Source organism: Chelonoidis abingdonii, chromosome 1, assembly GCF_003597395.2.
Source record: "Chelonoidis abingdonii isolate Lonesome George chromosome 1, CheloAbing_2.0, whole genome shotgun sequence".
In the NCBI taxonomy this organism is placed as follows: Eukaryota; Metazoa; Chordata; order Testudines; family Testudinidae; genus Chelonoidis; species Chelonoidis abingdonii.
Window position 1 is genome coordinate 270,886,871 of NC_133769.1, and position 27,621 is coordinate 270,914,491.

Here is a 27,621-nt window from a genome sequence, read left to right on the forward strand (position 1 = left end):
ATATATACTGAGACAACAGAATTAAAGTTGAAGCTTCAGCCAGGAGTTGCAGAGTTAATGCTGCTTTTGTGGATTTAAGCCAGGCTGTTAGCTTCGCCTGTAACTATTGCTGCTGCTGAACCAGCAGGAGGAGCTCACAACATTTTTCATCTATTCATTCTACAAAATCATGGGTTTTTTTTTAAAATAGTCTTGGAGATGATTCTGTGATGAAAAGAGAATCTAATGAATATTTTACTTATGATTTGTTTTATGAACCCTTAATTAATTATGTATGCTTTTTAATACAGAATCATAGTTGTACATGGCACATAAATGAATAAAAAAGACAATACCTTGGCCCACAAGGAGTTTACAATCTAATAACAAAAGACCATAAAAGGGAAAGGAAGAGGGTGGAGAGACAATAAACACTGCTCTATCAAAAGATAGGATTTCTGAAGAAACCAAATGGTATGTTATAGTTTCACATGTATTTTATTTAGATTTTACTTTACTTTTAATAATTTAAATACCTGTCATTAGTGGGTTGTAAACCACATAGAATAGACTTAATAATACCTGTTATCATAGACACTCACCCTATGAAGCCACCAAGATGGTAACCAAGTATATCAGCAGTAGCCAGCTTTCATTGGCTATGAACTTAGAAACTGACTATTGGTAAGCTTATTCAACCTTATAAGAGACTATGCTTCCACATTTCATTTAAAAAGTTGATTCTAAGTTATGAAAGGAAAATATGTGCCCCAAACTGAAATATTCTCTATATTGCTAAAGCATAAGCCATTCTAACATTTTTCAGACCTTTTTTCTTGTCTTTGTTTTTAAACTTGTTCACAGGAATGAGAGTTCGTGGGCCAGGCTTCAGCTCACAGCAAGTTTTACAGAAGAGTTACAACTCCTTGAAAAATAGGGTTTCTTGTAGAACTATAGTAATCATAGTTACAAAACTACTCTAAAATGGAGAACAAAATCTGTTACCAAAAATTATCAGATACACTAAACACATTTTTCTTGATTATCAACATTAACAGGTATTTCTTCTCAATCATTTATAAGGTATATAACTAGTATAGCAAATGTAAATAAGCGTGTATGGACAAACATCATCTATATTAAAAAAATGTATGTCTTGTACCCAATCCCTTAATGTACCAATTTTACAAACTGGAATGTTATTTAAAACAATCATGTAGCTCATGTACATAATAGCAAAATAGCACCTGATGCCCAAAGAAAGTCGTATATATAATATAAGACATAAGATATAATCTGATACCAATATTTAACATGTTTTATTTCCTTATTGAGGAATACTCTAGAGGCACTGTTTAAAGACAAAGTAGAATACGTACAGATTTTTTCCAAAACTGGACATCTATAGATTGGTCCAGAACAATCAGAAGCAACTGCTGAAGTGGAAGTCGTATTTAACAAATTCTAACTACATTGTGGTGACAGACTTTTGAATATGGTGAACAAACAGTCTTATTGCCTTTCTTGAAATACTCAATATACTAAAAGAATTAAGTATATAGCTGTGGTGCTAATGGTACAATTCTGAGTTGGACTTGAGCAACCAGTTCTGAGAGGAGTGGAAAATGGTACTAGGATCAGCCTTAAGTTTGTCTTATTTACACCACAAATGGATGACAAAGGAGAAGGAAAATTAAGAAAGCAGTAAAATAGTTCAAAATATTGAAAGTTGGATGTTCAGCATGTCAAAAGAGAAATTCTAGAGAAATTAGAGGAAAAAAACATGACGACAGTTCCCTCCCTCTCAAAATGACACTCCTTCTTCAAACTCTGTCCCTTCATAAACAAAATGGTGGAGAGCAGATAAGAATAACTTCTGCTCACATTGACTTCAATGGAACTCAATTTCATTCTTTTTAATTCCATCCTTCCTTTAAGCCATCCCCAAATGGCTGCAGGTGGGGGTAAGCAAACAGCTGTATAAGAAAGCAGTATAACAAAAGATCCTTATAGCTAGTACGCAAAGGGCATCCAAGAATCCTGCACTTCCAAGCTGAGCCACTGTGCATAATTTTGGACACAATATATAACAAGAATGCTATTGAAGCAATGTATGAGGTACATACGACCACAATGAATTTGTTACTAGATAATAGGTTTTATTGTGTGGTGAAAAGTAAAGTTAGGTCTGTACTCGTTAGAAAAAGAAGGAGAATGGGTTTTGTGGCCTGCCTTGTGCAGGAGGGTTTTGTGGCCTGCCTTGTGCAGGAGGTCAGACTAGATGATCATATTGGTCCCTTCTGACCTATGAGAATTAAGGATTGGATTGAAATGCACACAGTTCAAGAAGGTGGATGAGAGAAATTAAGAGGACATCAGATTTTTTAAAAAGTTAAGATAAAATTTAGTGTGACATTTCTGAACACAACCGTTTTTTTTTTTATGTGGGATGGAACTTTCAAAAATTACTAAAGATAAAATAAATAAATAAATAAATACATACATACACACACAAACGTTGCAATCTTGCATACACACAAAAAAGGAGTCAGGTACTTTCAAGAAAAAACTCCTACAAACATTATATAGGCAGAAGACCAGGATGGTCAATTTTCATGCCAACAGAAGTTATGCTCTGATACATATTTTCATTATCCAATTTATTTTGTATTAAGTTAATTATTTTATTTTAAAGCTGGTGCTGGACTACCCTAACTGAATTAAGAATTATATCTACAAACTTTGACTCTCAAGATACAAACTGACACCTAATGCCAAAGGAGGTATGAAACTAACAGTGGCAGGATAGTACTTCTATATATGAAGTTGTTTAAGTACACAATAAACTGTAATTACACACACTAAGAACTAGAAATATTTTTATGAGAGCAATTTAAGCATCTGCAAAAACTGGTAATTGGGAGTGACACTCAGACAGATGTGCACCTACTGTGACTGCGAACTTAGGTGCATGACTGTTCAAGTAAATTATCAACGTTTTGTAAAAAACAGGGACAGTTTTTCTGCTTATAGTTGTAAACTGATCAGTTCTCCCTTGTGAAATGTACCTGACTCCTTCTACTTGTGCCCTCAAATGTGCTGTTTCCCTTCATTCAAATGAACAAAGGACTCCGTAATCAAAAAGAAAATTAGTGACAGGCAAATCCTATTTTTATGTAAAGAACATATGTTAATTACCTTAAATTAACATTTTTTTCCTTAAAATTCTTTTTTAACCATTACAGATTTTTGCCTATCACATCTGCTGATACATCCAACATTTTACTGTTGTGCCCTATTCACTGTGTATTACTATATGACTAATGCACTGGCATTAATTATAAATGATATTATTAATAATACAGTCTAATTTCTCTGTATTCATTCTCTTAAATTAGATAATTTATTTTATAGCAGTGATGGCCCGTGGGCTGCAAGTTGCCCACCACTGTTTTATAGAGACAGGTCTGGGGAACCTGTTACATATTTACATAAATAGGAGATGGACATGGAGGAAGTCATTACTTATCTGAATATTTTACTGCACATATACTTGTATTTAATATATTAAATGTGGACTGTGGTACATATAACTAGTTTATGTAAAATTTACCTTTTATATTATATATACCATTTTTTCATTTTTATAATAAATATTTTACAAATTTTGTAACAGCTGATATGATTTTCAGTAATTTTCAAGTATTTTTCCTTTCTTTAAGGATATTTTAAACAAAGGAAATATTTTCAAAATAATTAAAACATCAATTATATCCCTTAGTAACTGGATTTGCAGCAAATGAACACAGAATTACATCATACTTTTAATTAATTACATTTTTAAATTGAAACAACCATAATGAGTTACACATGCATACACTAACTAAATTCAGGCATACAGCTACTTAATTACAGCATATTGACAATATAGGATATAGTCAATTAATGACAACAGCATGTTGTCTACAGAATTGTATATTTTAATCATGCCTCCAGTTCACAAGATCAAATTCATCCACTTATTTTTATGCTCTCAATTAGGTCCACAGTAATAGCTTTGCTCTTGAAAATGTTAATGTGCATGCAACTACAACTGTATACCTAACTAGACATGCAACACATGGACATCTTGTTGAAAGATGTATGTAAGCTGTTCCTCCTAAAAAACCATGCATTTAACATATTCATTAATATACCTGTCATTGTGCTGAACAAGTCTACCTACTCCTCACAGATATTCATTTCTATATCAATTTGCTTTTCTTAAATTTAGGAAATCATACAATACAATGCAAAAATGTAAGCCTATTTTAACAGTGATCAAAAAAGTAATCTGAACTGCTGTTAGCCATTTTATTGAGTGTTTTGATTTACACAGCTCCCCTCTGGAAATAGATCAAGTTTCCATTTGCTAGAAGTGACTCCCAAACTACTTCACCTTGTTCATGCCACTTTGTTATATAGCTTACATTTGACAGAACTACAGTGATAAGAAGCTACTCTGTAAATGAAAACATCTGGAAATTCTCTGTCAACTAAATGGAGAAGGTGACGTTAACTCAGGGGTGGGGAAACTACCGCTCATGGGCCAAATCTGGCCTGCTGCTTCATTTCATCCAGCACAGAGCAAGTCTCCACACCGTGGGCCAGAAGCCCTGGAATCCCCCCATGGGGGTTGGAGCTGCGAGTGCCAGCTCGTTCCACTACAGGGAGAAGCTGGGGTTGCCAGGCTATTAGAAGGCCAGTCAGCTCCGTGCAGCTTCCAGAAGCGACCAGCATGTCTTTTTATGTTTTGTTTTTTTTATAACTGGAGATATACCAATCTCCTAGAACTGGAAGGGACCTTGAAAGGTTGTCAAGTCCAGCCCCCTGCCTTCACTAGCAAGACCAATTTTTGCCCCAGATCCCTAAGTGGCCCCCTCAAGGATTGAACTCACAACTCTGGGTTTAGCACGCCAGTGCTCATACCACTGAGCTATCCCTCCCCGCTGCGCCCCCTAAGAGCAGGGGCAATCAGGGAAGCTCCGCTCACTGCCACTGTCCCTGCCCCCAATGCCAGATCCACAGCTAACATTGGCCAGGAACTATGGCCAATGGGAGCTGCAGAGGCAGTGGCCTGCGGGAGCACCACACAGAGCCCCTGGCTCCTCCGCCTAGGGGCTGGACATGGTGGCTGTTTCTGCGATCAGTGCAGAGTCAGGGCAGGCAGGGAGACTACCTTAACCCCGCTGCAGCACGAACCAGGAGCCGCTTGAGGTAAGTGCCGCCCGGCTGAAGCCCACACTCTGAACCCCCTGCCCTAGGTCAGAATCCCCTCCCGCACCCGAACTCCCTCCCAGAGCCCGCACACACCCTCGCACCACATCCCCCTTCTCAAGGTGCAAATCTCCTTCTGCACCCAAACTTCCTCCCAGAGCTTGTACCCGGAACCATCTCTCGCACCCCAACCCCTTGCCCCAGCCCTGAGCCTCTTCCTGCACTCCAAAACCCGTGGCCCCAGCTTGGAGCACTCCTACACCTCAAATCTCTCAGCCCCAGCCCCACCCCAGAGCCCACAGCCAGAACCCTCACTCTCTCCTGTACCCCAACCCCCTGCCCCAGCCCGAAGGCCCTCCCACACCCTGAACCCCTCATTTCTGGCCCCATCCCAGAGCCTAGGGGAAGCCCCGAGCCCCCGCATCCTCCCACGGGACTGGAGCCACAAGCGCCGGTTCGCCCCACCATGGGGGGAAGCCCTGAGCCTCCATGCTCCTCCGCTCTCCATGGGGCTGTGTGTGGCCCACAACTGATTTCTTCTGTGGGTCAGTGACCCCTCATAGAAAAAAGGTTCCCCACCCCTGGGTTAAGTGGTGAGTAAGGTACCCACTATAGCAATGAAGAGCCCTAGAGGCAAGGCGTAAACGTTCAAATATAATAAGGGAGAAAAATTATTGCTAAGCTCAGAGAAATGCTGCAGAGCAGTTCTCAAATGCACTTTGAACACACTCTGAAAGATTAAAACAGAGTATCAGACACAAATTTTATATAAAATTGCCTTACCAAAAAGAGATTTTAAAAATACATATTGTAGCATACAGCATAGCTTCAAATCCTGTTAATATGACACAAGAATCTCAACCTACATAGCAAGAAAGGAACTGTAAATAGGCAACAAGGACTGTACACTCTTTTGGGCAGGGGCATATCTTTTAATCTGTTCTCTAAAGTACCTGGCATATTTCTGGGTACTGTAAAATACTAAACAACAAAAATGAGAAAGCAGTGTGCTTTCTAACGTGTCATTACTTACTGATGATGTCCAACACTGGATTCACCTTTCATTTTTGTGAAGACAGTGAGTGTAGCCAAAAATAATAATAATAAAATCCTCCCCACCCTGCCAACATCTTTGCCATAACAAAGATTCTAATTCACCCTGCTCTCTGGCTTTCTAGTTCTGGAGATATTCATAACAGAAAGAAATAAATACTGAACACTATTGAGGCAAGAAAAGAGGGTGGGTGGTAGAAGTGAAATGAGGACACTTACAATCATGTAATTATTTATCTTTCACTCTTTTGTTCATCACTAAACCCTTTACTTTGCAACAGGCAAATTATAGGATGATGAATTCAATAAATTAAAGCTCAGAAGATCCTGGACCACTGTATTTAAATTCTCCCTTGTTTATATCTCTTAAATTTCTCTACCACTCTGCTATTACTTTTTATTATAAAATTTAACTAAATTATTTTACTCCACAAAGATTTCTGAGATAAAAGATTCTCACTAGGTATGACATTCACCCACAGTGCAAAGGTCAGCCCAAGGACCTCCACATCACTTATGCCCTACACAGCGCCTCTGCGGAGGGTCTCTTGGCAAAATGGCTGAATAGGGCACTCCCTAGTCACAGCTTCACAACAAAAGGGTCTTCACATTAGCTCTGAATAGTCTGAAGTTGAAGGCCACAATAAAAGTAGCCCAGAGGCAGGCCACAGACCCACCCTTACGTGACTCCATTAGCCTCTGAAATACCCTGCACACCTGGCCAGGACAGACTGCTGACACTATTCCAAATCCTGGCTTAAAACAGCTGCAGTAGTAGAGAGAAACCACACTGCAGCCATTCCTACTGAATCTGGATTCGGGGTGGATTTAGTCTTTCCAACCACTCTGATGCATGTGGAGTGGATTTCACCCCTCACCAACAAAGCTGCATTGTTTCTTGGACTTGGTATGCTTCATGACTAGATTGTTCCATACTTCAGAAGGAATAATATTCGAGTCCAAATTGAATAAACAAAAATACTCTAGTTTTATTACACTGTGCTGGTGTATGGAAGGTTTTAAAACTGATGTTGGTAATCATGATGATGGGACAATTTCTTGATAATGAAAAATATTACATAACTGATAGGAAAACTAAGAGCTGGAGTATGAAGATTTTGTCTTTCAAAGATCAAAGTATGATGAGCAGCCAATTCACAGATTCTTCTGGCAATCAATACAAAAGGATAAAGCAATAAAGTGAAGAAAACAGAAACACTGATGTTTTCATGAGTTAAAGTTAGTGAGTTCATGTTGTACAAGAGAACAGATCTCATTATGGTAACCAAGATTTTAAACAAACCAACTTGGAGTATAAAATTTCTGAACAATTAAAGTGCATGTAGATGAACTGACATCAGGATAATGCCTGATACCAGAAAATTAAACTAAATGTATTTTCCACAAATTGGTTAAGTATTGGAGTGGCTGCAGGATAATGGGGGAGAGTGAGTTTCAGTTATTTGTAAAACACCTTAATCCACTTATTTTCCAGCACCTATTGTAGGCACAAGCAGCAGGACATTCTCTTTACTTCTGTAGTATTTTATAGACCTGAAGTGATCACTGCAAGCTTGTGAGCCCTTCAGCAGGTAAATTCTGGGAAGCCATGGCACTCAGTTTTTAGGCCAGGCTGCAATAAGGAAGTTCTGTTCTGAGTAAGCTGCACAGAAAGACAAGTTTAAAAAATTCAACAAATTAAAAAACACAAACAATAAATATTATTTTTGCTTGACACTGAACAATATTTTTTTACTAATGATAACAGTAAGAGAAAAAACTATAAAGATGATCCATGGATCAAATGGTGCTGGGAAGATGATCCCTTCACTGATCACTGAATTATCCAACTGAACAATTGATTCAGCTACCTCTGTCACAAACGATGAGGGCATCCATCCCACAAAGTCAGCATCCCTGATCATGTCAGTGCAACAGAGAAGAGTAAAACTAAAAGTTCAACATGTGGCTTGTATTTGTTTTTTCACAGTCAAGGTGAAAAATCTGACTGGAAAGAGTCAGTGCAGTTGGGCTTTGCATTTTCCATAGTACATTAATCCGATTCTCGGAAACAGGACTTCTCTGCCCTTTCGATTTTTCTTGTTTAAAGTTTTAAGAGGGTTTTTTCTTCTCATCGCAATTTTTAAAAATAATGCTTCAGAAGGTTTTGATTTGATCATTTTTATTACAGTGATCCATGAACCACCATGAGGTAGGAGAGGATAAAAAGAAATTTGACAAAAAATTATAAACACAGAATGATGTGTCATTCTTTAATTATCCAGTAACCTGATCTTATCGTGGTCTTGGTGTTGACTAATGGTTACCTTTTGCTTTACAATCTCCAGGGTTGGGTTTTATTTTCTAATATATTTGCACCCAGAAAAGTTTAGTACAGATGTAGCCTTTGGTCATCTATGGGATTCACCTATCTCATCCAAATTCCAGTTAGGTTGGTTAAGGTACAAAGAAACGAAGTATCTTATCCAAGGTACATAGCAAGTTATTGGCCAGCTTACAATTAGAACCCAGAAAGCTACTGGCTCTCAGTCCATTTGATTGAACCTCTAGACTGCACGGGATCCAATTACTCTTCTCTCTCCCCCTTATGTATTTCATTTTATTACATATTGGCCAGTGACACTGTATGGGGATGCCCATGAGGGCTCCTGTCTACTTCACTGCAACACAACCTGAGGGAAAAGTAGCAGCATGCTGCCTAGGATGTTGGGACAAGGGCAGGAAGCCCCATGGCCATCCTGTTCTGCCTTGTTGGAACTCTGTGGAGCAGTACTTTCCTGTTGCCCTGCCTCTCAGCCTCTCTCTCTCTCACGCAAAGTGGCATGAAACGATAATAAATTCCTTTAAGCTACAGTTTAAGTATTGAAAATAAGTTTACTTTTAAATTACTTATTCTTTACTAGACCATACTCTGTACCCTTTGATTATGATGGTGGTGCTGTCTTTTTAACTGCATGTAGAACCAAAGAGTCCATGACAAGCTGGACCTAAAATCTGGGTTCACTGCGCTGCAACAGACTCGGAATTCCGGAGCAGTTTCACTTAAATTGAAATATTGATGGTTTTATTGTATTATTTTTCATAGTTAATTCAATCAGTACAACTCCTCCTGTGTTATTTATTTTGATATTAAATTCCATTTATTTTAGACTGTCACAACATTTTCACTTTTTGATACGTTGCTGTTTTTGGCATTCAAAAGCTGGAGGTTTTGGCAGCCAGCTAGTGGACAGCTGGGGAGACCGTTTTTGATTGTGGGATATGCACATGTGCTTTTTTCCTGCTAAAACTGCTAAAAATAATACTGGCATTTAAATTGTCCTCTTCAGTTTTTATATGTTTGAGACGAACAGGGCAGTTTACACCTCTCAAGCTACCAGGCTTTGTCCAGACTCTAGAAGGTAACACTTGGTGTTTTCAAGGTTATCTTTATAACTACAAGTGGCAGAAGCATAATTCTGGTTTTAAAGGCCTTTTGCACACAAACTTTCACCAGTTTAACTAATGGTGTGTTTTTAAACTAGTGCAAGTTTGCATGTAAACTGTCTTATTTTGGTTTCGCTCAATTTTACTTTTTTAAACCAGATGAAACTAAACTGAAAGAAGACCCGCAAACAAAAACAATACAAATTTGCATCAAATTAATTAATTGGGTTAAAAAAACACTCTTAATTATCCAAAGGAAAATGTGCATGAAGACAAAACCTTAGAACCTGCTCCACAATTCCCCATCAAGGGTCACTCCCACAGCTATGGAACAATGGAATGCACAAGACTCTGAGGACTGTACTCTTTAAGGAGTTTATGGAATTTTTCAAATGGGCATTAACCAGGCACTAGTCAGGATTTGGAGCTACTTTCTTCTTCGCACAATAAATAAGGCTATGATTATGTCACAAAGGTCACAGAAGCCACAGAATTCATGACTTCCAGCAACCTCTGCGACAATGGGGGCCCCCGCAGCTGACTGGTAGCCTTGTAGTGTGAAAAACTGCTATCTGACTGAATTTGCTAGTTAGGGTTTATTGAGCATGCTCACACAAACTGAGCATGCTCAGCAACACTTGATGAAGTCAGTATCAGGAGACCCCTGCAGCAGCCCAGCCTTTGCGGGCGACACTCCTTCAGCTGAAGTTGTGGGACCCCCTGCAACTGACTGGCTGCTGGCGAGGATCCCTGATCTCCTCAGCCGCAGCTGCTGGCAGGGGCCCCCCTTGCAGTTGCCCAGCTGCTGCAAGCAGATGGTCCCTTCCTCCCGCCCCGCAGCTCCCAGCTGCCTCTGGCAGTGGCAGAGGCACCCCAGATCTGCTCAGCAGCCGTTGGAAGGGACCCCCCCCCCACATCTCCTCAGTTGCCGCTAGTGGTATCGAGTGGAGCCCCTGTAACTGACCAGCCACCGGCAGGGACCACTGAACTGCTCAGCAGCTGTGGCAGAAGGACCCCGGAGCTGCTAAGTGGCCGCAAGCTGGGAGGCCCCCTGCAGCTGCTCAGCTGCCACAAACAGCCACACCCCCTAAAATCTGACTAGTTTTAAGTTAAAATCATTACATCTTTGCTCTTTTTTAAGAGAACTTTTAAACAAAGCAAAAGTAAAACAACTTGAGAAAGCTGTATTCATGACATGAAATACTTAAATTGGGATTTTCTGAGGAGCTGCATTAATTTGAAGTTCTTTTGAAAATACCAGCCTTAAAGCTTTAACAGACTTCATGTAAATAGTGTCCATTCTTAAAACTCTCAGGTTAGCTTTGAAATCAGCACTGCAGAATTATAAAAACAATTTCCTCCATGAATTTTTTCCCCAACTCTCCAAGTTAACCTACCTCTGATTTAGCTTGATTTTATTTCATCATCATCCATGGTTCCACCATAATCGTAATATAATGCAATGCTTTATGCCTTTCACTCTTAAATATCACAAGACGAAAGAAATTATTTAGCAAGTTTTCTAAAAGCTAAATCACATACATTTGTGCATCTGAAGCAAATGGTTTCCAGACACAAAATGAAGTGTCAGCATATTGTGGCTAATTACTGTATTTGCACCCTCAGTTTTAATGGTAGCTTGCTACTGTCATCCTGGTTATACATTTTTCCTGGTTTATTTGTTTAAATTGCAATTTAAGATACTGGTAAAAATCAATTTCTTGCTCTCAAACACCTCTTGTGGCACAGCATAAAAGCTCACTTCTAAGTAAGGCATTAAACAACAATTTTGTTAATTAGAAAACAAATGTAAGAAGAAGGTAGAATACAAAAATGTTTCATTGACTTTAGAGTGTAGATAAATCCCTGTACGGGAAATGTACGACTTAATTAGCATATGGAGGATGGTATTCTAATTTAGAGCAAGGCCTCCTGCAGCAGATGAAACAAATGTGTAATTGTGCTAGTGCACTGAACAGATGAGAGATCTGTAACACAAATCAAGAATAATATATACACTGACTCAATGCCTCACATTTCTTAGAAAATTAGCAAAACTTACAGAAAATGTTGACCCATTGTTTGAAACTGTAACAGGGTAAGTTCCGTCTCCTAGCTGTATCGACAGCTCCCAGTTGTTCAGATCCAGCTTAGCAAGAGAAATTCTAAAGCAAGGAATGGAAAAAGAATATTTTAACAACATTTTCAGATTGTCCCCATTTTTAATCACATGAACTTCTTTCATAGGGTCTCCATAAAGGATTTTAAACATCATTAACCCTATTGACACAGTCAGGGAGCATGTCTGGGAAAACTACCAGATACCCTTTTTTTTCTTTTGGTCCATTATGGCACATAAGGAGAAAACTTTTTAGCAGAGAAGCCTTTTGAGATATTTTCTGCTTTGCCTTGACACCATGTCACTGAAGTGTACTGACAACATTTGAGGAGAATCCCAAAATCCAGCCATCGTTGGTTGCAGGGATATTGCAAATAGCGAAAAACAGATGAGGCGAGGGAGGGAAGGAAAGAAGGAAGAAGAGTGGCACTTGAAAAAATAAAAAGACTACTTGGAACTTCAAGAGCAAAAGTGGTTCACCATCACCTTCACATCATAATCACACACAAAAAAACTAAGTTAAAGGTCAATTAGACACAAAAGCATGCAAATCCAGCCAAACGAATAATATCCATACATTATTTTTAACAATATATGTATTTTACACATTGACAGATCTCTGTAGATACAAAAAACTGAAGATTTTTACATGCCAGGACTTGAGATCAGAGTTCTATATTCTTCCCATAACAGTCTATGACCTCACAAACTTAAGATAACCCAGGGAAGTGCACCTTTTATGTTACATCAAGGTGGTCCACTACACTGTCCACATTTAACTCTCTCCTTAAAATTCAACCCTGCCGTCACCTTACAAAACGCTTGATAACTCCTAGGCAGCTGAAGCACTGTATCCATGGCATATTATGCTAATTATAGAATCATAGAAATGTAAGGCTGGAAGGGCTGGAAGTCTTTGCAGCCTCCTGAGCTGAGGCAGGACCAAGTAAATCTAGACCATCTCTCACAGGTGTTTGTCTGTTCTTAAAACCCTCCATTGACAGGAATACCACAACCTCCCTTTGAAGCCTACTCCAGAGCTTAACTATACCTATAGTTAGAAACATTTTCTAATTTCTAATCTAAACCTTCCTGCAGATTAAGCCCATTACTTCTCATCCTACCTTCAGTGGACAAGGAGAACAATAGATCATCATCCTCTGCAACAGCTAGGGTTGCCAAGAGTCCAGCCCGAGCACTGGCTCTGTACTTCCACTGGCTGGGAACTATGGCCAATGGGAACTGTGGGGGCAGTGACTGTGGGTGAGAGCACTGTGCAGAGCCTCCTGGCCCCCCATGCCTAGGAGCCAGACCTGCTGGCCGCTTCCAGGACACAGCGCTGAGACAGAACAGGTGCACCTACTACATCCCAACCCCCTGTCTCAACCCACAGCCCCCTCCTGCATTCTGAATTCCTCAGCCCCACCTCCGAGCCTGGAGCTCCCTCCTGCATCCCAAACCCCTTGTCCCCAGCCCCAATCCAAAGCCCATACCCCCAGCCAGAGCCCCTCACCCCCTCCCACATCCCAACCCCAACTCAATCTGCAAGTACCCTGAGGCATTCCGAATCCCTCGACCTCAACGTCCCTAGCCTGGAGCCCCCGCCTGCACCCCTAACCCTTCATCCCCGGCCCCACCTCTGAGCCCGCACCCCCAGCTGGAGTCCTCACCCCCTCCTGCACCACAACCCTCTGCCCCAGCCCAGGGCCCCCTCTCACACCCTGAACCTCTCATTTCCAGTCCCACCTCGCAGCCCTCACCCCCAGTTAGAGCCTCACCCCCCTCACACTCCAACCCCCTGCTCCCGCCCAGTGAAAGTGAGTGATTGGGAGGAACAGTGAGCCACTGAGGGAGCAGGAATGTAGTGAGTGGGGGGCAGGACCTTGAGAAAGGGGCAGGGCTAGGGTGCTTGGTTTTGTACGCTTAGAAAGTTGGCAACCAGAATAACAGCCCTTAACATATTTAAGACATATCAGGTTCCCACTCAGTTTTCTTTTCACAAGACTACACATGACTTAACCTTTAATTATAAATGTCCCACTGTTAACTTGAGTTGCCCCATCTGTTGTATTCACCTGTTATTGCTCACCATATCCTTAGGCCCCTGTCACCGCCTCTTGGTGTGGTTTCTTGAGGGGCCTCAGCTTCTTCTGAGCCAGCTTAGTTTTCTCTCAGTCAGGTCAGTTCTTGGACCCTCACCTTCAGTTAAGCCTGTCAACCCTTCACTTTTTGGGTTTGCAGTCTCTTTCAGTCTCCTGGATGTTTTCTTGGAGGCAGCCTGGTGCAGGGCTGTCACCACCTTGCTATCCCAAGTCCTTCTGCCTCCCATTCCTTCTCTGCACTCTCCCCTTTATAGCAGGCCTTGTTTCCTCTATTGGAAACAAACCCATGCAGCTGTGTGTGCCTGCCTCCATGACTGGCAGCTGCGTGGGTTTGTGATCAAGCTGCTTGCTTGTAAACAGGAGAGACTATTCTCCCCCTATCCACATTCAGTAAGGGAGTTGTAGATCACATTACAGCCCCATATATGCAAAGACTCATCCAACTGCTTGCATTTCCACACTGAAAGAAGCTGAAGTGTGCAAGGTGGTGCTCCGCTTTGCATTTTTAAAAAGAAAAAGTAAAACCATCTTATTTTTGCTCCAAAAGGCACATCCTTGATAAATAATCCAATCTTTTTTCTTCTAATTTTTTTATTTTTATTCTTGTATAATAATTTTACCTAGATAGCATTGGAATTCATTTTACGCAGGTACCTATTTTTCCTCATTCTCCTCATAAATACACATGCTCTTCATTATAAACACACACACATATTACATATGCACATGGAACACGTGATAGTATGATGTAGCATACAAGTTGTATCTTCAATTGTTTGAGGTGGCCACATTACTCAAAATCACTAGTCACTTTTGAAAATCTTGACCTTGGACTCAAAAGCATCCCCTCTCTAGTATCGCTACTATCCCAGTTATGCCAGGGTGTCAGACGCCCATAAGTACAGCCACAGGCTCCCTCTTTCTATCACACTGTTGGTCAGCAGGGTGAATGCAGAGCCATGTCATGTATGAAGTTTGCCAGGTGCAATTCTCTTGTTTCCTGAAACTGCAGGGTCTTTTTACAAAGGGACTTTTCTAGCTCTGTTAACTGGGTGCTCATGGGTTTGGAACAGTAGGTTGCAGCTGTACTGACTGATATGGATTTGGAAGTTAGCTTCCGAGAACCCTAAACCTTTTTACTTTTAGATTAATTTCCTTTCGAATGAGTCTTCTAGAGTCAGAGTGTCCTCCAGCAGGATGTAGTTTCTTCATACTCATATGGTTACTAAGTCCAACCTAAGGACAGCTTCCCAGACTTAGAAGGGAAGTCAAAGCTTCTAAATTGCCTTGGAAATGGGAAGTTTCCATCAGGATAAGAGGTTTCTTTGATGACATCTGGAAGGTCAGGCTGCACTGGAGAATAATCATTCTTCTTGTGCACGGGCAAGGCTTTTTTCTCCTGTCTAGGAACTCCTCAGAGTCCTTTGATCTAGAGCTCTGGACACTTCAAGGTCTTGGCCATTCGCTGAGAGCCTGGCTGTTCGTCTGAAAAATACTCACTGCTGGAGCAGCAGAAAGGTGGCTTTCTTCTCAAAACACAGGCTGTTTTAGATCTTCTGACTGGGCAGAGTACGTCAGGATAAGATGGATAGGCCTCCAATCTAGAAGCTATACAATGGAAAAAATATCCTGACTTGATCAATATGGTTTAGCTGGAGTGAGACACCCTATGCTGAGGCTTGGAGTCAAAGGAAATCCTGGTGACAGTGGGGAACAGGCCTGACTGTATAGGAGACAACTCAGCTGAATGAACTGGACAACGCTGAACGCCCAGGACCAAAGCTATATAAAGAGGTGGACTGACCCAGGAATAGTGGTTCATCCTGGTCAGCCATGCAGAAGGCTCTGGCAAAGACTCCATCAAACTATTCCTAGCCCAAATAAAGGGTGGGGATTTGTGTTTATTTTTTTAAAGGATGGTTATTTGAAGCTGCTTGGAGGTTTGGAATGCAAGACATAGCTCCTGGAAATGAGATAGCAGGCAGTGAATCAAATATGCATTTATCACATACCTCTGTGACTTGGCACACTGATATTGGTAACATACTTGTGCATGTACTTGTGTCTCTACCTATTATAAACAAAGTACATACCAATGCCATTAGATAAGGTTACACATGATTTTCATTCTCGACAGTCATTTTCAGAGGTTTATAACTATATAAACTTTTCCATTTTGGATTGACATTTGATACATCTGTATCAGACCAAAAGCATTTCTGAAAGTGAACACCCCCCCCCACACACACACACGCACTTTTACCATTATAAAATGTGTGGGACAACCTTTTTTTTGACCTGGGACAAAAAGTTTCACAATCTTTCTTTGATGGAATTTAAAACCCACAATCCTTTGGGACTGGCAAAGGATTGTGGAACTAGTGGTATGTTTACACTACAGGATTATTCCAATTTTACAGAAACCGTTATGTTAAAACAGATTGTATAAAGTTGAGTGCACGCGGCCACACTAACCACATTAATTCAGTGGTATGCGTCCATGTATGGAGGCTAGCGATGATTTCCAGAGCATTGCACTGTGGGTAGCTATCCCATAGTTCCCACAGTCTCCCCCACCCTTTGGAATTCCGGGTTGAGATTCCAGTGCCTGATGGGGCAAAAAACATTGTCACAGGTGGTTCTGGGTACAGCCTCACCCCTCCCTCCGTGCAAGTAGCAGACAACCGTTTCGCGCCTTTTTTCCTGAGTGAACTGTACAGACGCCATAGCATGGCAAGCATGCATGACCCTGCTCAGATAAGACAGCAGTTATGAGACGTTGTAAACACCTTGCGCATTCTCAAGCAGTCTATGCTGAACCACGACTTGCCAAAACCACACAAGGAGGCAGCGGCTACGGCAGTGCGGCGATGAGAGTTATGAGGACATGACACAGAATTCTCTCAAAGTGCGGGCCCCTGCACTTTGGAGATCCTGCTGGTAATGGGCAGGTTCTAGCCACTGAATGCTGATTTTGGGTCTGTGAAACAAGCACAGACTGGTGGGACCACATAGTGTTGCAGGTGTGGGACAATTCCCGTGGCTGCGAAACTTTCGCATGCGTAAGGCACTTTCATGGAACTTGTAACTTGCTTTCCCTGCCTGAAACGCCAGAATATCAAGATAGAGCAGCTCTCACAGTTGAGAAGCGAGTGGGCAATAGCCCTCTGGAAGCTTGCAATGCCAGACAGCTACCGGTTAGTCGAGAATCGTTTGGAGTGGGAAAATCTACTTCGGGGCTGCTGTGATGCAAGTAGCCAAAGCAATCATTAAGCTGCTGCTACGAAAGGTAGTGATCTGGGAGATGTGCAGGTCATAGTGGATGCTTGCTGCAATGGGATTCCCTAACTGTGGTGGGCAATAGATGAACTCATATCCCTATCTTGGCATCGGACACCCACTACATAAATCGCAGGGGTATTTTTCTATGGTGCTGCAAGCACTGGTGGATCACAAGGGACGTTTCACCAACATCCACGTGGGATGGCTGGGAAGGGTTCATGACGCTCGTCTTCATGAACACTACTCTGTTAAACGGCTGCAGTAAGGGATTACTTCCCAGACCAGAAAACAACAGTTAGGAATGTTGAAATGCCTGTAGTTATCCCGGGGGACCCAGCCTACCCCTTGATGCCATGGCTCATGAAGCCATACACAGGCAGCCTGGACAGTAGTCAGGAGCTGTTCAACTACAGGCTGAGCAAGTGCAGAATGGTGGGTAGAATGTGCATTTGGCCGTTTAAAAGCGCGCTGGTGCACATTACTGACTCGCTCAGACCTCAGCCAAACCAATGTCCCCATTGTTATTGCTGCTTGCTGTGTGCTCCACAATCTCTGCGAGAGTAAGGGGGAGACCTTTATGGCGGGTGGGAGGCTCAGGCAATCACCTGGCTGCTGATTACGCATAGCCAGACACCAAGGCGATTAAAAGAGCACACCAGGAAGCGGTGCGCATCAGAGAAGCTTTGAAAACCAGTTTCATCACGGGCCATCATGGTTGAACTATTGTGTTTGTTCTCCTTGATGACCCCCGCCCCTGACTGACTCATTCCCTGTAAGCCACCTGCCCTCCCACTTCGAATTACCGCTGTGCTTCCTAAGAAATAAAGTTACTCTCATTTAAAATCTGTATTCTTTATTAATTAATTATAAAAGAAGGAGAGACCTGACAAGGTAGCCTGGGTGGGGTTTGGGAGGAGGATAGGAAGGAAGGAAAAGCCACTTAAAAAATAATGACAGCCTTTTGTTGGCTGTCCACTGCGGTGGAATGGCGGGTGCACGGAGTCCTCCCCACGCGTTCTTAGTCGTCTGGTGGGTGAGGAGGTTAAGGAACATGGTGAGGGGGAGGATGTTATAACAAAGGGGCTGGCGCGGCACTCTGTGATCCTGCTGTCGTTCCTGAAGCTCCACCAGATGCCAGAGCATGTCAGTTTGATCACACAGCAGGCCCAGAGTTGCATCCTGACACCTCAGATCTCTCTGCAGCCACCTCTCATCTCGAGCTTCTCTTCCCCTCCTCACGTTCATCTTCCTGTCCTCACGTTGTTCCTTCCTGGTCTTCATGGTCACTGGCATCTTTCCTGTACTTTGATACCACGTCCTTCCACTCATTGAGATGAGCTCTTTCAATTGCGGGTCACTTCCATGACTTCCAAGAATATTTTGTCTTGTGTCTTTTTTTCCACTGCCTTATATGAGATAGCCTTCGGGAAGAGGAGGGAGACTGAAAAATTTGCGCTGCAGGAGGGAGGGAAAAATGGAGAGAAGTATTTAAAAAGATACTTTTACAGAACAATGGTTGTACTCTTTCATGGTGAACAACATTATTCACCTTACACAGCACGTGTGATTTCACTACAACAAAAGATAACAGTTGGTTTTGAGTGCTGGTAGAAACAAGTGCAGAGAGGGGGTATGTGCTTATGGTTATGGGGTGGCCCCCACAGACTAGTGCGTGTTGTTCTCCCTTGAGATTAGTATTATGTGAGCATGCATAGAAGAGGGGTGAAGAACTGCAGTGGAAAAGGCAGAGCAGAGGAGAAGCAGGGGCAGTATCAACAGGAAGAGGGTATAGGGCAGACGTGAACATGGTCCACAGCAATGTCTCCCTCAATCACACACATATTATGCAGTTAAAGTAATTCTGCGCCTCTGTTCTTGGAATCCCCCTTTCTGAGGGAAATGTTAAGAAAAACAGTAGACGGGCACATACCAGGAGTAAGGGGATAATCTGGCCCTAAATATGAGAGTCACTTCAACGAAAATTTCTCTTGCTAAAATATTCAAGAATATGATGGAGAAATGGTCTGTAATTTGGAGTATTTACATCCTGTTTACCTCTGACATCATCCTGAACTTAATAAATGCTGACCTAGTCTCATAATTTATCTGAACATGCATTTTCTCTTCCCTCCTCCACCCATAAAAGGTTTATTTAACTTATTATGAACAGCAGCAATTATACTTCTGGTTTTCTTTGCTGCAATACGTTTTCAGTGAGGGAAGCTGCCAACTGCTGCAATTTTAGATTGACACACACTTATTGTGTTCCCGGAAAACACATATTAGTTAAACTTTTATCTATTCTAGTCAAGCAACCAAGGAAAACAGACATTCACAAAAGCAAATCAAGTAATAACTCTGCCCCAGGCCAGTCCACTTTGATTGTTACCAACCAATCAGAATGGAGGAGCTCAATAAAACTACAATTTTCTGTAGTGTGTGGCAAATAAACTCCTGTCTCTCGATTGCTATTAATGATGTAATCAGCTACAATAAATGTCACCAGCTCCTAAAGGGTCATGAAATGGAGTATAGATTTCTTACCATTCAAAATGTGAGCTATAATGTTCCAAAAAATCCTACAAATGCTCTTTACTTTTTATATTGTTGCTGTATAAAATTTTAGGTAAATACAGAGCCCAAACTATCCTAATAAATTCTCCAGTTATCAAGGATTATGAGCACTGCAAAACTAGATTATGTGACACTCAGTAAAGCTGTTTTTCAATTGTACAATTACCCATTCAGCAGTTAAATAAAAGTGAAATATTGACTTAAAACAATGTTAATGGTCAAAGAATCATTAGAAATCCTTCATCATAACTTTCACAGCAGGTGGCCTGTAAAATGATCAAGAATAATGTGCTAGATTCTGTAGCCACTGAGGTCAGTTTCTGCATACAAATCTTTGCGGGGGGGTGGGGCCTTCAGAAAGTGGGCCATTCATCTGAACCAAGTTCAGAGAATTTCCAGCACTGTGAAAAGATATGTTATGCAAGCACATAGATGTATTCAGTGGGGGTAGACTGAACCAGCTACATGGAGACTACAAAGGAGCCCTCCCATGGCTCATGAATAAGTCGAGGAAATGATCAGAAAAAAATAGAGAGATGTTTAGACAGATGGCCCACTTAAAATGCCTGGGACAGGACATAAGAAATTTTAATGAAACTTTAGATCTACCATATAAATTGTTGGGGTTTTTTGTTATTTTCAAAAAAACAAAACAAAACCAAAACAAAAAAACAAACAAAAAAAAACCCCAAGAAAGGCAAATAGAAATTTAACAGCTCACACTAGAGTCCATCTTATCATGTCCCTCCCCCAAATAAGAAAAACCTCACACTTTTGAGCATTATTAATTTAATAATTTTATATATAAAGAAAAATCCTTTGGAGAACCTTAAGCCATCAAGATGAATAAAAAAGCAGGGAATGGATAGATTAAAGGAATTCTAAACAGAAGTGTACTGCCAAATAAAACAAAAATCTAAGCTTTACTATCTGAGTACTTTCAACACTTTCCAACATAAAAGTTCATCACTGCACAGAAAAGATAAAAGCAGCACTTTCACAGGATATTTTTAAAAACTAAAAAATATGTGACAGAGGCTTAAAAACTGGGAATATCATACACAGCAACTTCATATATTTTATATAGATGCACACGCACACATATATCACACATACACACATGCACACAAACACATTCTCTCTCTCTACTATATGTATATTCATCTCGCCAAGAATAATAAACTATATCATTAATCTAAATTACAGTTCTGAGTATGTCATGGAAAAAAATAACCTATCTTAGTCATAATGTGCTAGCTTATGAGACAAAGCCTGAATGAACTGCTCAATGGTTCTGGCAAAATGGTATTTCTATTTAATTTGCTTTCTATTGAATTTGGATCAAGAATATACCCATTTACAGACACCAAACGCCCTTTTGTCAGCCAGTTGATGGACACACTAGCTGAATATTGAGTACTAAAATGATTAAGTAACACTGAAGGTTAACTGGATAAATACAAAATATTAACATACTGTGGGGCAAATTCTATTGTCATCACACAAGTGTAAATCCAGAATGCCACCAGTGACTTCAGTGGAGTTTCCCTGGATTTACACCAGCATAAGGGCCTTGTGCAAGTCCCACTGAAATAAATGGAAAGCCTCCCATTGACTTTGGATCAGGTCCTAAATCAACAAGAGAAGTGATTCTAAACTATTAGTCAAACCCAGTACAGTCTTAAAATTACAAATAAAAGAATTTAAATCAAGATATCTGAAACTCATTACCTCTTATTACTTGTCAGGGCCCTAATACTGGATAAGAGATGCTGCTCCTTTTGTTTTATGTTTGTGGTGTCCTTGTAGGTGACATACAGAACCGTGAGATCATGTTTTGCCAAGTACAAAGAAGAGGAATTTATTTCAAAAATAATTTAAAGTACATATGAGCACATTCCTGCAAACATTACTCACATGAGTAGATCTATCCAAGTCAATGGGACTACTTATTGGGTTAGCGACTATTCACGTAAACTACTTATATCAATCAATGGTACTGACTTATGTTAAGAAACGTATTGCAGTTAAGGGAGCAGTGAAAAAGAAGAGAATTACTACACTAGCCATCAAAATTATTGAATTTTAAACATTTTTTCTACCAAATGTATTATCGTACATTAAAATATTTTATTTTGAAAACACTGCATTGCATTACACAGATTATTGCATTTTACACCTTTTTCTGAAAAAAAAATTAAATAGTTTAATACAAAATGGTAAAAGTAACTAATACTCCTCATGAAAGTGAAGGACTAACACTGACTTAAGCCACAGGCTTTCCTGCAGAGATCTTCAGTGCATTACAGTCCTATTTGTACCACCTAGGCTATACTAATTACAGCCCTGCATGGATACAAAATTTGTATCCAATCCACAAAAATGGTAGAAAGTGAATTTCCAAAGATTTGCAGGGCTCTAATCCTAAAGACTGAGCTCGCTTGAGCAGACAATGCCAACTCTGCCTAATTTGGCAGTAGTTTTGTCATGGCAATATTTGGGTCTTATTTTAAGATACCAAACTCACTTTTGCTTGCATTATATTTTTCACGCTTGTGCTTCAGAATTACTACATGTTTTCTGTCTATATTGAAAACAGTGCTGGTGTTGGCTATTGTTTAAACTCAGTTTTTAGATTTAGTAAAACATTATGTATTAAGACCTCTTGATATTAAAATATGCATTCAACCTTACATTTATGGAGGACAACTTTGAACATTGGATTTGTTTTCGAACAATTAGAATCATTAAGTGTGTGTTTTGGTCTATTAATTTAACAGTGAAATTTGCCAACGTTTTAGCATGTTGTTCTCTGAGTCACCACTAATCACTTAAAAACTAAAATCAAACCACATCCATTATTGCAGTGTTTCTCAAACTGGGGCCGCCGCTTGTGTAGAGAAAGCCCCTGGCAGGCCAGGCTACTTTATTTACCTGCCCCATCCGCAAGTCTGACCAATCGCGGCTCTCACTGGCCGTGGTTCACTGCTCCAGGCCAATGGGAGCTGCTGGAAGCAGCAGCCAGTATGTCCCTCGGCCCGCGCTGCTTCCAGCAGCCCCCATTGGCCTGGAGCAGCAAACCGCGGCCAGTGGGAGCCGCGATCAGCTGAACCTGCAGACACGGCAGGTAAACAAACCTGCCTGGCCTGCCAGGGCTTTCCCTACACAAGCAGCGGTCCCAGTTTGAGAATCACTGCATTATTGCAATGTCATTCCTTTTGACAGTATGGCTGTGCTGGTCAGTATGGCTGTGCTGTTAAGTCTCTCACTTCTTGGCCAAAGGTTCATGACATTGTGACTTTGGCTCATACCCAGTCAGGATAGCGCACAGTGATATACAGAGAGATTAAATACTGTTATATCTGGAAACAAACGTTGATAGTAGTAGTTTAGGGAAAATTGCAATAATGTTCAATCACCTTTCTTCAAAACTATAGTTTAAGTGTCACAGTAAGAAATCAGTCACCCATTAAAATTAAAGTTTTCAAAAACAGGTCCCTAAAGTTAGGTTCATAAATCCTTATTTAGTTACCCAAATAAAGAGCCAATTTTCGAAAATCCTTAACACTCACAAGCTCCAAACTGTTGAAAGCAAAGGGAATGCTTCACTGCTCAGCACTTTTGAGCATCAGGCTACCTATTTAAGAGCCTAAATATGGATTTGAGAACCAAACTTAAGGCTGCCTTTCTGGAAGATCTTGGCCATAATGGCCAATGCTGCAAGTGTTCTGTTCTTTGTAGTGTTGTTGTAGCTGTGTTGGTCCTCAGATATTAGAGAGATGCATGGTCTAATCTAATATCTTTTACTGGGCCAACTTCAAAAGAAGAGCTCTGTGTAAGCTTGAAAGCTTGTGCCTTTCACCAACAGAAGCTGATTCAATAAAAGATATTACTTCATCCACCTTGTCTCTCTAATGTTCTGTTATGTTTAAAAATATCTTGCACTTACATGGCACCTTTAATCTTATTGGATCTCAAAGTAATGTACAAGTTTAATCTGGAAAAAGTACACTAATCTAAATAATATATCATATTCAGGCCTTGGCTACACTGAAAAAAGACACCCCTGAGCGCAGCAAATTACAGCGCTGCAAAACGCCAGTGTAAACAGTGCCCCAGCGCTGGAAGCGCGGCTCCCAGCGCTGCAAGCTAATCCCCACGGGGAGGTGGAGTACCTGCAGCGCTGGGAGAGCTCTCTCCCAGCGCTGGCGCCGCGACCACACTCGCACTTCAAGGCGCTGCCGCGGGAGCCAAGCCCAGAGAGACAGACAATTACACACACAAGGTTTAGAATGCAGCTTTGTTCAAATGTAAACAGCAACAGTTCACAATAGCATAGGATTCCAATTCAGCCAAACACATCAGCACATACTTAAGTTTAAAGGTGCGCTTAAGTGTTTTTCCAAATCAGAGCCTAGAGCAGGGATTGGCAATGCAGCCCGTCAGGGAAATCCACTTTCAGGCCGGTTTGTTTACCTGCAGCGTCCACAGGTTCAGCCGATCGCAGCTCCCACTGGCCACAGTTTACTGTTCCATGCCAATGGGGGCTGCCAGAAGCAGCAGCCAACACATCCCTCAGCCCATGCCACTTCCTGCAGCCCCCATTGGCCTGGAACCACAAACCGTGGCCAATGGGAGCTGCGATTGGCCAAACCTGTGGACGCTGCTGGTAAACAAACCATTGCAGCCAGCCAGCAGATTTTCCTGATGGGCCGTGTGCCAAAGGTTGCCAATCCCTGGCCTAGAGCAAGAAGTAAAGAAGGCTACTGTAGTCAGCTGAAACTGTAGAGGATATTTAGGTAGTGAAAACATACCTAATGGGATGCTGGCAAAGCCACAGTCTTTTGAAAAGCTCCATAGGAAATTTAATGTCCACAAGTAATCAGGGTCTGTTTTATAGCTCATCTTAAGAAAAATCTCTGCAGTTCAGCCCTTCCCAATATCATGTTGAGATAATGGTTCAGCACCACTTAATTAATGACCAACACTACATTTGTAATACTTAACTATTTCTTGGATGTGTCCCATCCAAGTACTGGCTTACTGCAGTCCAATTCTGCTTTGTTTGTGATGGGTTTATAGAACAAGGCTGCCTTATTTCCAATATGCTGCACTAATTTCGATCTGCTTTTCTATGAAGTCCTTTGTTACAGATGTAGTTTCTAGATACCATTTAAAACCTACCCATAATACAGCAATTTAAGTTTAAAAAGTTCTGCATATACACAAAACAGCCCTGTGAGGTTGGCAACTGCAAGTATTATTATCCCCATTTTACAGATGGGGACACTGAGGCAGGATTCATTCTATTAATTTTTTATTATGCAACTTGGTACAGAGCACTTGACTGACTTAAATGGAGTATTATGTGGGTACAAGAGTCCACCTATGCAGATTCAAATGCACACTTTGGGTCTTTATAAGTATAAAACATAGCTCTAATTTGGATTGCCTATTCTTTCAATGAGCTGTTGCAACTAAGCTAAAAATGGTTAAGTATATTAAGCCAACAAAAAATCTTTCATACTGTAATTATAACTTCAGAGGTACAGCTGTGACAACTATTAAAAGGGCAAATCTGCCCTGATTTATAAACCCCCATGAACCTGACTCAAATAAATATGTATGGTATGTACTCAAAGCAGAATATGCAGGTCAACTAGGTAATAATCTGACATTCTATACTCCAAGTATATGAAATAGAAATAAACCATAAATGTGTTTGATCTTTACTGTTCACTTTGTTTTGGATATGGGCTAAATCTTCAAAAAGATGCTTCTCTGCTGCACACAAAAACTGACTGTGAAATGAAAGAACGAAAATCACTGAAGTAAGTGCCAATCACAGAAAATGTTGATGCTGGGGTCCAATTAGATGCACTTTTGTCACTATTACATGTAAAAACATTGTTTTTTCTAGCACACTTCACTTCCAGAGATGACAAAATAGAGAAAAATAAACTTGCCATACTTTCGTAAGTAATTCAAAAGTACAAATATTCAATGGAAGTTGCACAAATATGATGTACATTATATTTTGTTGACTTGCAAACAATGTATTTGAAATCCTAAAGGTAAACGGTTATTCTGCAAGATGGCTGAAACACAGAAAACAAATCATTTCCAGAAGCAAGTTTTGCAGGATTAGAAACAAAGCCAGATATATGGCCAAACTGACTTCAACAGAGCTACATGACTGGTAATTTTGGTCTAGCATCTATAGTATTCTAATTGATGCCTCCTGGAAACTCAGAGGAAAAACTACCAGTAGCAGCTGAACAGGGAGAAGTGAAGGGCAAGAGTACAACAACTATAATTTCAAAATGAAAACCCCTATTAGCTGTTTGGCAGGTGTGCAGGCACGGGGACAGAGAAACATCAGGAAGAGATTTTGAGACTTAGGAGGATAGGGTGTTCTCTCCCCTTCCCACTGAACCCACCCTGGCTCAGGGATGCCCCATATCACAGCAGGCAGAGTCTCTCTATGGTCAGTGTCTTCTTGCCCACATTTGATGTAGATTCCCTCAGAATGTAAGGCAAGCCCACCTATTGAAGGTGGCAATTCCCTGAGCCCTTCTTTGTGAAGGAGGGAGGGAGGGAAGCCGGTTTTACCCCTGAAAGATTTTGTTCCTACCTCGATGGACTGTGGAAGCAGCATCCCTACTTAGTAGTCCCCAGAAGATGCAAGCTGGGAAGAGGGGGAAGTGAGCCTGCTGGCAAACCCCGGAAAACCAGGGAGAGGGAACAAGGCCATCAGCCCCCTGGTCCCCTCTTGGGAAGATTCCTAAAAATTAGAAGGGGACTGGGGAAGCCAAAGGGAAGTAAATTTCTGGAGCACTGAGAATTGCAGCTGGAACCTGAGTTCTCACAGGTGCAGGGAAACAGTAGATGAGGAGCTCAGAGCGGGGTGGGTCAGAGAAATCTCAAGTTGGAGATCAAAACGGGGTAACTTACAGATAAAGTTGGGAATGGGGGAGTTGAAGCTAAAGGGGACACGGGAAGCTGGTGGATTATGAGAGACTGGGGAGCTGGAGAACTCTGAAATAGCGGAGGAGGTTTTGGGACAACCAGCATTTGGGACTAGGAAGGCAGTTGTAACAGCAGACGAGGAAAGCCAGGAATTCAGGAGTGGGCAAGTTGCTGCTGGTCAAGGAAATGGAAGTGGGTGGACCTGGGAGGAGTAGGTGCCTTGAAGTAGTCATGGGGGACACTAGGGATTTAGGGGTCAAGCAGCTGTGGCCCACAGGAGGTGGAGGTGGCCTGCAGAGGTGCAAAGCAATTTTGGGGTTGGGGAAAGCAAGGGGCTGTAATTGTGTTAAGGGGAAGCCAGGAAGGAAGACACACTGATTTGTCTGGTGTTGCTGGTCTGAAGCACCAACGGGGACTTGGATCAGGCAAGAGGAGGAGCTGCTTTGTAGTAGCTAAACAATCACTTTCTCTGCATTGTAGAAAAGTGGGCAGCATGGGCTGGGGGGAATTCCTACTGCTGGGTCAAAGTGTTTCAGAGCAGCACCTCTTGTTGCTTAGCCCAACCTCACAGCAAAAGTAGGAACTCCAGACACTGTATATGCTGGGACTGCAGTTAAACCCTCAACTAACAACCTAACTGGGAGCCCAGGTCTGAAAACAGGTTTCTGAAGATATGGGCACCCTAGGCAAGAGGCACCTCCTACTCAATTTATGGATGTCACTGTAGTCAGAGAGTGGTTCTAAACTAAAAATCCCACTGATTTCAATTAGACCATGATTCCACTAATGGTTTTTGAATGGTTTTTTCCTAGGGCTGTCAAGCAATTAAAAAAATTAATC

At 41.4% G+C, this 27,621-nt stretch overlaps 1 protein-coding gene across 5 annotated transcripts in view; it reads right to left on the bottom strand.

The window, feature by feature from the left end:
• The window catches only part of PCCA (propionyl-CoA carboxylase subunit alpha), a 477,837-nt gene that overhangs the window by 174,273 nt on the left and 275,943 nt on the right, over window positions 1-27,621 (bottom strand). For all 5 annotated transcript variants that reach the window (XM_075061511.1, XM_075061508.1, XM_075061510.1 and 2 more), the window contains one exon: window positions 11,798-11,900. In XM_075061511.1, coding sequence (XP_074917612.1) covers window positions 11,798-11,900 — 103 coding nt within the window. The remainder of the gene's footprint in view (window positions 1-11,797; window positions 11,901-27,621) is intronic.